Source organism: Myotis davidii, unplaced genomic scaffold, assembly GCF_000327345.1.
Source record: "Myotis davidii unplaced genomic scaffold, ASM32734v1 scaffold134, whole genome shotgun sequence".
In the NCBI taxonomy this organism is placed as follows: domain Eukaryota; kingdom Metazoa; phylum Chordata; class Mammalia; order Chiroptera; family Vespertilionidae; genus Myotis; species Myotis davidii.
In genome coordinates, this window is record NW_006288853.1 from 4,199 (window position 1) to 15,045 (window position 10,847).

General features: G+C 39.2%; 1 protein-coding gene across 1 annotated transcript in view; it reads right to left on the minus strand.

Annotated features, from left to right (window-relative positions):
• Positions 1-2,662: 2,662 nt before the first annotated feature.
• The window catches only part of CTNNA3 (catenin alpha 3), a gene marked incomplete at its 3' end in the record, with an annotated part of 1,162,049 nt that continues 1,153,864 nt past the window's right edge, over positions 2,663-10,847 (minus strand). The window contains 1 exon segment of the mRNA XM_015562095.1: positions 2,663-2,755. Within this exon segment, the coding sequence (XP_015417581.1) occupies positions 2,663-2,755 (93 nt within the window).

Below are 10,847 nucleotides of genomic sequence, written 5' to 3' on the forward strand. Positions count from 1 at the left end.
TAATTTAGTTAATAATAGTTGAAGCATCCCCACCTTAGTTCACTTAATTCCTTAGATACTTATGTAGATCCTTGTTGATTATTGTTAGTCAGATACTCTGCCTATTCCTGGAAATCTATTGATGAGCTAATCAGATACTTTGTCTATTCCTGGAAACTGTTTGCTGATCTGTGTGTCATTGAAACGTCGCCTGGCTAAGGGCTACTCCAGATCAATAAAAGATTGGAGCAGCCTGAGCATGGGTGGAAGTCCCTCTCCTTGAGTTGGACTTGCCTGCCTGGACCTCCAATATTGCAAAATTATCTCGTGTCTTTTTCTCTCATTTGTTGTGCGGCTCCTCTTTCAGGTACCGAACCCTACTCCACGCAGGTCGTGGAAGGAAACACTCAACAAAAAGACTACCTTTTCTTGTCTTTCTCCAAAAGAGACTTAGAATGAAACGTAGTTTATTTTTTGAATAGATCTTAGATAATAGAACTGGGAGACTGGGAAGGATGAATCAGGTAATAAAGACCACTGCAAGTTGTCTTAACAACCTGGTCAATGCTGTAGGAATTGGGGCTTGATCCCCCAGTGAAACTCTTGAATATCTGTGGAAAACGAATTTTAAAAAGGTCCATCCAAGGAATGAAAGAATATTGCTCAAGGTTTGCTCTGTGGGGTGTTAGTGACTCACATAAGGTTGTGTATGAATTAGAATATCTGAGCAGCTTCCTGGGGGTTTCCTCATAGCAATTGCAGGGAAGCCTCAAGGCAGGAGGTGAATAAAATCTAAGCCATTTGGAACATATGCCAGGGAGATTCATGACAGCAGTAGGTGGCCAGGTTGAATATAATGCCACTCCCAGTTGATGGTCAGAGACCTATCTTGTCTCTAGACTGAGGTGAGGCAATCACCCAGGATCATTCAAAATGAACTGGATCATCAGGGAAACGTGCTTAGTGGAACACAAATCTTGGATTCCGAGCGGTTTCAAGGTGATTTCCACAAGATTAGAGACAGTGGCTTGTATGGAAGATCTTTTAAGATCCAGGACCACAAATACCATCCATGTCATGACCTACAGTGGTCAGGAGGTCATCTATCTGGCCCATCATCCCACTCAAGAATAAAAACACAAATAAAAATGGTAGTAATAAGAATCTTACCTTAGCATATCATTTTATAGTTTATAAAACTTTATAAACATTATATGCAGTATCTTCTTTGGTGTTACCAGTGATTCTATGAGAAGGTATGATATTATTCTCCTTATTTTTCAGAGAAGGGATTTTAAACTTTTTGAATTTGGAGGGTTTTAACCAAGATTCCTTGTCTTCATGTCATCAGGCAGAAAGAGAATCAAGTCATGTTTTGTCCTAATCCCATCATCCTAAAAGTTGCCTTTATTTTAACAAAATTTCCTCCTGTCAATTCCTTTGTAAGTCCTAACACCTGCCTGCCACTTCCAGTTGTCAGCAGCAGCCCAAGTGAACCACTCAGTCATGTCACTGAAAGCATGAGCAAATTTTACCATTAGCAAAATTTATTTGCAATTCCATTGCCATTTGTAGTGTTTGATCTCTTACCAAGGATGCCTACTAGATCTGAAGAAAACTGTCTTCAGATGCTGTGTCACCCCGGACAGTTCCTAACATGAAGAAATGGAAACTCAAGAAAAGCAACATTTCTAATAAAACAAAAGTGTCATGACACATATACCAGTCCTAAGTTATCTGAAGATTTGAAAATATGTAACTTAACTAAATTTCTCTCTTTCCATCCATTTCCAAACTTTAGGTCACCAAATTTAACTAATTAATGAGTAGTAATAATGAAAATGATGATAATTATACTATTGCTATGACTCCTATAAGGAATAATAACTGATCATTGAGAACTGACTGTGAGCTAGGCATATGTTAAATGTTCTATTAACTAACTTAGTTAATTCCCACAATAATCCTTATATAGAGTATTGCCATTACCCTCACCTTACAAACAAGAGAATTAGGTAGAGAAAAGCTAAGTGAGTTTCCCAAATAACACAGCAAGGGCGTGGCTGATTCGATGTGGTCCCGGCAGCCTTACCCACTGTGCCATCCTGCCTGACTCTCCGACCCAAGTTCTGTAGTCTGGTCTGCAGTTGTAAGCTGTCAGTGTCTGGGAAACCAGACTTTCACAATTCCCAAGCAGCGGGTGTAAAGTGAAGTACAGCGTCTCAGAGCAATTGAGAAAGTGATTAACATCTTTGGAGGGGTAGGGGATGTGTGTGTGTGTGTTAAGGGTAGGAGCAGAAAAGGGCATTGCAGAAAGAAAGAAATGTAGAGAATTGCCTCAGAAGTGTTTCCTCCCCCACCTAGAATTTCAGAGTGTATTTACAACTTCCTAGTTTCTCCTTTCTACTACAAACAAACGTGTACACATCTCACTTTTATGCTCCCATGACTGCTATAAAGATCAAGAGTGTTATGAGGTGATTCACTACCTGACCAGACACAGCCTCCCTGTGTGCTCTCGGGGAGGAAATCATTCCCGCATGCTGCCTCTCCTGCATGTGGAGGCTCTTCACCCGGACTTTGCAAAAGCATCTCCAGATCCAGGAGTCCCAGCTGGGACAGGCGCCTGGATTGACCGGGAAAGGGCACAGTATACACATCTCCCCCCAAAGAGGTGACATACCCGGTCTGTTTTTCCTTCGGTCTGAAGGCTGGTGTGGCTGCGGACCTCATGATCCTCTTCCAGGTCAGAAACATCCTCTAGTTCCTCGGGGGTCTGTGAACAGAGAGCAAAACATCGCTGATGGGAATGCAAAATGGAAAACAGTCTGGCAGTACCTCAGAAAGGAAGCACGGGGACCAATATGACCCAACAATTCCACTCCTAGGAAAATGCCCATGAGAAATGAAAACATATATCCGCCAAACACTTGTAAACAAATGTTCACAGCAGCACCAATCATAATAGCCAAAATGTAGAAACAAGTCAAACAGATATCTACTGATAAATGGATAAACAAAATGTAGTAAATTCATTTAATAGGATATGATTTGGCCATGAAAAGGAATGCAATATTGATACATGCTATAACATGGAACATGGGTGAACCTTGAAAATATTATAGTAAGAGAAAGAAGTCAATTACCAAGACTACATATTATATGATTTCACTTACATGATATGTCTAGAATAGGCAAATCTATAGATAATAGTTCCTAAAGGAAGGAGTGGGTGAGGAGGGAGTGGGTAGGACTGCTAATGGGTATGTGGTTTCTCCTTGGGATGATAATAATGTTCTGGAATTAAATGGTGTAACGGTTACACAATCTTGTGAATATAGTAAAAAACACTGAATTCCACACTTTAAAATGTTTAAATGAGTGGTGCATGATTACATCCTAATACATTTTTAAGTTAAATTTATTGGGTGACATTGGTTAATAAAATTATATAGATTTCAAGTGTACAATTCTACAATACATCATCTGTATATCGCCTTGTGTGTTTACCACCCAAAGTCCAATCTCCTTTTATTACCATGTCTTTGGTCCCCTTCCCCCCTTTACTACCCAAACTCCCTACCTCCTTTTCCCTCTGGAATCCACCGTACTATTGTCTGTGTCTGTGAGTTTTTGTTTGTCCTGTTTGTTCATTTGTGGCTTTCAGTTTTATATTCTAATATATTTTGAAAGAAAAAGGATGTAAAACTGATCAGAAGGAAGTTTTACCTTGAGTGAGTAGCAATTTGGCTAACCTGGTATGTGGTTATCACAAATCAAGTTGTTTAAAGGTGACTGGATCATTATCATGAAAGCCATACAACCTCAACATTCCACTAAAGGTAGTGAGAGATTAAATTTTTTAAGACCTTAATAAATAATTTAACATGGATTTCAGTATTTATTCTAAATAGTTAACCTCCTCCCATTCCTTTTTTTCCACTTTAGCTTAAGCATCTCTCTTCAGAGGTGTCTTGCTCAGGAACTCCTACGCTGGGCTGGGCTCCTCTGCCATTCCTTCCCTTATTCCCTCTCCTTTCACTATCATATTGCTAATCATACTTTATTATATTGCCGTTTATATTACGTCATATCACCAAAACCTGGCACATACATGCTTCTGAATGAATGGAGCAAAATTATCAGTGATAGCCAAAAAGACAGTTGGATATAAGCAAAACAACACTCACCAACAGTAACAACAAATACTTGTTCTAACTGTACCTTCACTGTGCTTCCACCTTCTGTATTCCAAAGTAAAATTTTTTTTGTTTTCTACTGTTTTTCTTTGTTTCTAGTTCAAGGTTTTTATTCCCTTAGTCCAGTGGTTGGCAAACTGCAGCTCACGAGCCACATGTGGCTCTTTAGCCCCCTGAGTGCGGCTCTTCCACAAAATCCCACGTGCGGGTGCACACGTACAGTGCGATTGCAACTTCGTGGCCCATGCGCAGAAGGCGGTATTTTGTGGAAGAGCCACACTCAAGGGGCCAAAGAGCTGCATGTGGCTCGCGAGCCGCAGTTTGCCGACCGTTGCCTTAGTCTCAAAGGGGAAATAATGTAAGAAATCAGTCCTTATTGCAAAAAACAAGTGTAAGTAGTTAACAAGAATTAACTTACTATTTGTCTTAGTTTATACAGTCTCAGCATTAAACTATGACTCTTGCTACAAGGTCCTGGTGGGAAAACTAGAATACAAACAATTAGGTTTCATGAAAAACTACCAAAAGCATTGTGGAAGGCCTTTTATATCCCCGACTGCTAAAGACTTGGCAAGAGGCACAACTGCCTCCTGAGACCAGCTCTGGTGTCCCTCGGACCTCGCATTGGCCATGGGCTCTTTATTTTCAGAGCTGCGAGCGGTTTCCTTCCCCCGAGATGGGAACAGAGCGATTAGTTCACATAGTGGAACACAACACTCTCAATTTCATAACCACTAAGGGCCTGAGATTCTTTCTTATCTCATGGATCTTTAACTAGCACGTTCTTTGTTCTCTAACATTTGCAGTCAGCATCATCGGTCTCTCTGCATTTATTTCAACTTACTCGGATGGGCTATTAACACCCCCCTTTTACCAAGGCCTCCAATAGGCTAAGTAATTGTTATCTATTTGTTGATCTCTATATGTAGTCCTTCTTTGCTACAACTAAATGCAGCTAAAATCACAGGGCAATTTACTCTCTCCTCTTAGGCATTAAGAACATGAGCTCACCACTATGGAACTCCTACACATCACATATTTCTTATTTGCCATTTCTGTGTATTCTTCCCACAATATGCTTGAGAAATGATCTTTGCAATTCCCCTCCTTGACACATCACCAGCCCCTGTAACATCTGAATGCATTCAGTTGATCAAATTCCCTTTCTTGGGTCGTGTTTTGCAGCGGAAGGCTGTCTGGTGCCCCTACTGTGACCTGTTTCTTATAAATATGTCTTGTTTATTACTTGGATGACACTCTACAATGTAGAGATCTATAACTTCATCATTGGTTCCAATATTTTATTCAACCCCAAAATAAAGTTACTTAACAGGAACTAAGAAAAACTGCTGCGAGAAGTCACAAGTGCCATTTCTGCTAGTGAGACTGCAGAGAGAGAAAAGGCTCCCGTTGATGCCCACATACTTCTGTGCTTTTCTTTGTCTTTAAACCACTAATAGTCTTCCTGCTAAGCTACCACAAGTGACCTCTTCTTTTCATGAGCAAAATCAATGGGGGAGTGTTCAAAATACTTGCTGGCAGGACGATGCCTTCTGTACGGCAAGCGGCTGGATGGCATTGAAAAATAAAATGTGAAATATACAATATTACAGTTTAAATTAAGTGGAAACTAAGGTAGGAGCAGTCTAATCATTTATAGGACGATACATTAACTCCTTCAGGACTGAAGACAAATAATAATAGAAAGAGCAGATGTTATCTGTCCTGTTTATCACTCTGAGTACCTGAGACAGCCGATACTATGTGCTCAATAAAATTTCCTAACTGAATGAAGAAATAAAGGGTTTTATAACCAACTAGAGTCCTGTTGCATGAAGAGATTCATGCAATAGGCCTTCCCTTCCCTTGGCTGCTGGCACCAGTTTGCCTCTGGCACCCAGGACCCAGGCCTTTGCTCTGGCCATGCTCCGCCCAGAGCCAGCCCCGGAGCTGTCGGGCTTTGCTGCTCTGGCCCTGGGGCCTTCAGGCTTCACTCTGCTGCTTGAAGCCTACTTATGCAAATTAATCGCCGTCTTTGTTGGGTTAATTTGCATACTCTCCTGATTGGCTGGTTAGCATAGTGAAGATACGGTCAATTTACATGTTTGTCTATTATTAGGTAAGATGAGCTTTGGTATCAATGTCACAGGAAGGTCATGGAAACATTTTTGAGCTATGAAGTAATGTTTAATCTTTTGCCTTCTGCCTTTAGTGTGTGTTGATTTAATAATCCCTTGTCTAAGGGAAAATTTGAGGTGGTTCCTGGACTTTTTTTTTTAAGTCTATGGAAATTCGAGACAATAGATTCTGAACAGAGAGATTTTTCACAAGCTTCAAATTCATAGACTTGGAAAATGAGAAAGGCAGCTATGCATTCCACGAACATTGCAGAATTCAGAGAAAAATGCCATCTACCAAATCCAGCCAGTTTCAAGTCTCACCCGGATCCTGTGCCACAAACTTTACATGGGAACAGCGAGTAGGAAACCCTGAAGAGCTCCATGGGCTAGCACAGTGGGCATCTCATCGCTAGCCAGTGTGGGAAAGTGACAAATGATTGGTAGTCTCTCAGCTGCCTGAAAATGGCCTAAGGCTCTAGAAAAGTTTCACAACCTCGGCAATATCGACATCTTGCTCTGAATCGTTCTGGTTGTAAGGGGCTATCTTGAATACTGTGGAATATTTAGCATGATCGTGACCTGGGTACCATCTGAAGTAGGACCATTCCCAAGATGTAACAAACAAAACTATCTCTAGACATTTCCAAACGTCTCCCACTGGGGAGAAGGAACACCTTCTTTGAGAACCACTGCTCTAGAACTCTGGCTAAGATGTTGCAACACAGGGGGCAAGGGTTAGGGGAAAGCCCAATACCTATGTTTACATTTCCCATAAGCAAAGTTAAAACTTAGTTGCCTTAGGAAACCTGAAAATAAAGAGTAATTTTTTTCTTGTACGTCTGAATTTGTAGACAGAAATACATACCCCGTATAACACCATTATGGTCACAAAACAGAAGAGGGCACCCTTTAATCATTTTAGTCTTAACCAAACAATTGGCAGACAATATCAAAAGATTGATGAAAATAAAATTACAAACTTGGTTGGAGTATTAATACCATTTAATAAGTGGGTTTTATTATATGTTATATTTTAAAAATTTTAGTTATAAAGAAATTATTACCTAGAGATATGCAGTGATGGTTCAAAGTTGCTTGGATGTTAGAAAAGTCAAGTTAAGTCATCTCGACTAATATATTTGTGTGCTCTTTTTTTCTGTATATTAACAGACTATTATGCTAGATACTAGATATCTTTAGACAAATGAACCATAATCCTTACCCTCAAGAGAGATAAAAGCTATAAATAAAAGTTGTTCCCTAGAGTTAGAAGGTGTGAGACTGAATTTGAGTGGTGAGACATGGAGACATTTTCTTAGAAATGTCAGGCAGAAGAGGAGAATAAACATAAAGTGCCCCAAGCTAAGCAGGGAAGGTATTCCTTGTATTATCAGAAAGTTGATAGGCTTGTGCTATAAAGTAGATTAATGAACTTGAAATTAGGATACCTTGGTTTTCCTTTTAATTTTTCCACCAATTAATGTGATGTTGTTAGGCAAATCTCCTAATTGTCCTATGCTTCCATTTACTCATCTTTAAACTGGAGATGAGAAATAAGTAAAACTTGATAATGTCTGAAAGTCCAAATTTTAAGACCTTATAAATTCATGTTTAAACTGCAAGCATAACATTAATCTAGATGAAATGTTCCTGGTACTAAGAGATCTCAATATTATGTTGTTCAGCTGATTGAAACACAACTTATTCCAATCTATTGTAATATTTAGAAATATGATTAATCTTCCTAATACATGTATATTCTCATTCTTACAAGGAGTGAGAAGGCTTCTAGTATTGTTCAAAGTTTTATAACCTGAGTGCCTAACACATTGCCTGGAAAATAGTAGGTGCACAATAAATATATGTATTAATAAAAACAAGAAAGAAAATAGATTAGAAAATGAATAAAGATGCAAATAAGGACATATATCCCTATTTGCCACAATAGATATGGGTAGATTTCGTTCTTATAATATTTCAAGGCATAATTAAAAACTGCCTCTAGGTACCATTACCATTCTATGTTCCACAAGCCATTTCTTTCTTTTCTTCCAGCATAAGAAGAAGATAACACCATATGAATTATTCCATATGATGAAACTAAGGAGCTTGGATGAGCATTGTACCCCTTAAAGGCTACAACAAATGAAATACAGTTTGACAAAGCGAAGTTGCAGAATATAAAAATATATAGCCTAAAGTAAGAGGAAAGATTATACCTATTATGTATAAGAGGGTATGATTAAGCATGCGGTCAAACAGGACAACTTGGGCTGATAAATCCTGAGCATATAGAATATTACTGTCAGAGGAGACACTACCTTGATCCTTAACTGTCCATGTAGTTTCAGTGCAATAAATCCCTATTAGTTCTCTACTTAGAACCTACCTAGGCCAACAGCCGTCAAATAGCCAATCATCTGATGCCTTACCGTTGAGCCTGGATTATGATGATTAATCAATCATAATCAACGATTATGATGTTTAATCATTATAATCACATAAGTTATATAAGGCCTTTCTAATGAAACAAACTGATAGAATCACACCGGGTAAATCGTATTTTAGCCTCGATCCCACTATCATTGAGCCTGGATTATGATGATTAATCCATCATAATCAACGATAATCACTTAAGTTATATAAGGCCTTTCTAATGAAACAAACAATGATAGAATCACACAGGGTAAATCGTATTTTAGCCTCGATCCCACTATCACGAAGTCTGAGGGCAGTCATTCCTCTGACAGCAATGATGCTGAATAACGTTAGAAAACCACAGCAAATCAGCAAGAGGCTCACAAATGCAAGTGGCTCTTATTCAACCACCAAATGCGTTGGAGATCTTGCTGTGATTCCCAGGACGGCATGTCTAATTCATGAAAACTGTCATAAAAAGTATCCCAGCTTGAGGTTTAAATCAGGATATGAAAGATTAATGAAGCCATGAAGAACAGGGTTTGGACAAAAGCGTATTTTTGGAGAGTTCAAATATTATAAATATCCAAACCCCGAATCAGGATCTTGACATTCTTCTTTTTGAGAACAGAAATGTGAGGTAATCATCATTTAAATCGAGGTCTTAATAGAATTTGTGAACAACTCTGCTGGGTTATTCCACATTTCTTCTCTCACTCAGTGTGAACGATAAGCCTGCAGAGGCAAATGCCATCATTTTCATATGAGAGCTGAGGAAACTCTGAGCCTTGGAGCTCAGGGAAACTGCCCAACATCACGCAGTTAACAGAGCATTACTGCCGAGTAGGGGCCAGTGCTCATTTCTGAACCAGGTGGCTCAGGAGTCATAAATGCATGCCAACTGTGGGGCCTGAGTAGTTAAAACATACAAGTCTGGAAAGTGAGCTTCAAACAGCATGAATATGCCCAGAGAGCAAGGCAGGCCAGGGACTTAGGGTCTTCGATCAGCACAATACCACACTGATCCTTAATCTCCTCTTCCCCCTGCGGTATATAATGTCTGGACCTCAGCAAACTTGGTGACACCTACCTTGCTTGGTATATTGCCTTTGAAAACCAAAGTAAAAAAAATCCTGTTTGTTTCAAAGACTGGTACCCTGACCTTAAGCCCTACCAGGCTTGAGATGGTTTCAATTTTGGCCTTTCGCATGAGCATAAACTTGCCAAGGGATTTGCCAAAACAAACAAACAAACAAAAGAAAACTGCTCTCCAGTGATTGTTGTGTTTTGTTGTTGTTGTTTTAATTCTATGAAATTAGGCTATACTGATCAGCAAAACTATTGTGCTTTGTACAGAGCTGTGAGTTTATACACATTATTAGCAGAAAATCTAAGGTAAGTTGTGAACTTTCTTTCAGTGAGGCAAGAACTGTGTTGGAACATAATATAAGACTGAGTATCTAGATTCTAGGTCAAATGCTGCCTTTAATAGCTTGTGACCTCAAACAAGTATATAACTTGTTGAGAACTCAGCTTCTGAAGGAGTAAATGAAAGGATCCAACTAAATCAGTGATTCTCAACCTTCTGGCCCTTTAAATACAGTTCCTCATGTTGTGACCCAACCATAAAATTATTTTCATTGCTACTTCATAACTGTAATGTTGCTACTGTTATGAATCATAATGTAATTATCTGATATGCAGGATGGTCTTAGGTATACCACTGTGAAAGGGTTGTTCAACCACCAAAGGGGTCACGACCCACAGGTTGAGAACCACTGAACTAAATGATTGATAAAATCCCCTTCAATTCTCCATTAATTCTGCAAATCTAATGCAGGTTTGATTACAATATATGAGGAAAGATATTATTTATTTAAAAGAAACACGTTGAATTAGCAGGAAAAGCTTCTTTTGAAATGTTTAACACGACTCTAGATCACAAGTCCCATTTGAATTGTTAACCTCTCAGGCAGTTAGAAAGAACTTTGGAAACTTGTTTTGTCCGGCACTGGATGATGTGAGGGTCTTCACAGGTGGTAAAGTATTTTATGATTCCATTTAGAATTGTGGCAGGACAACTACTCTCATTGCTCTACGGGCAGGAGGTGTGCTGCTACTGGAAATAATA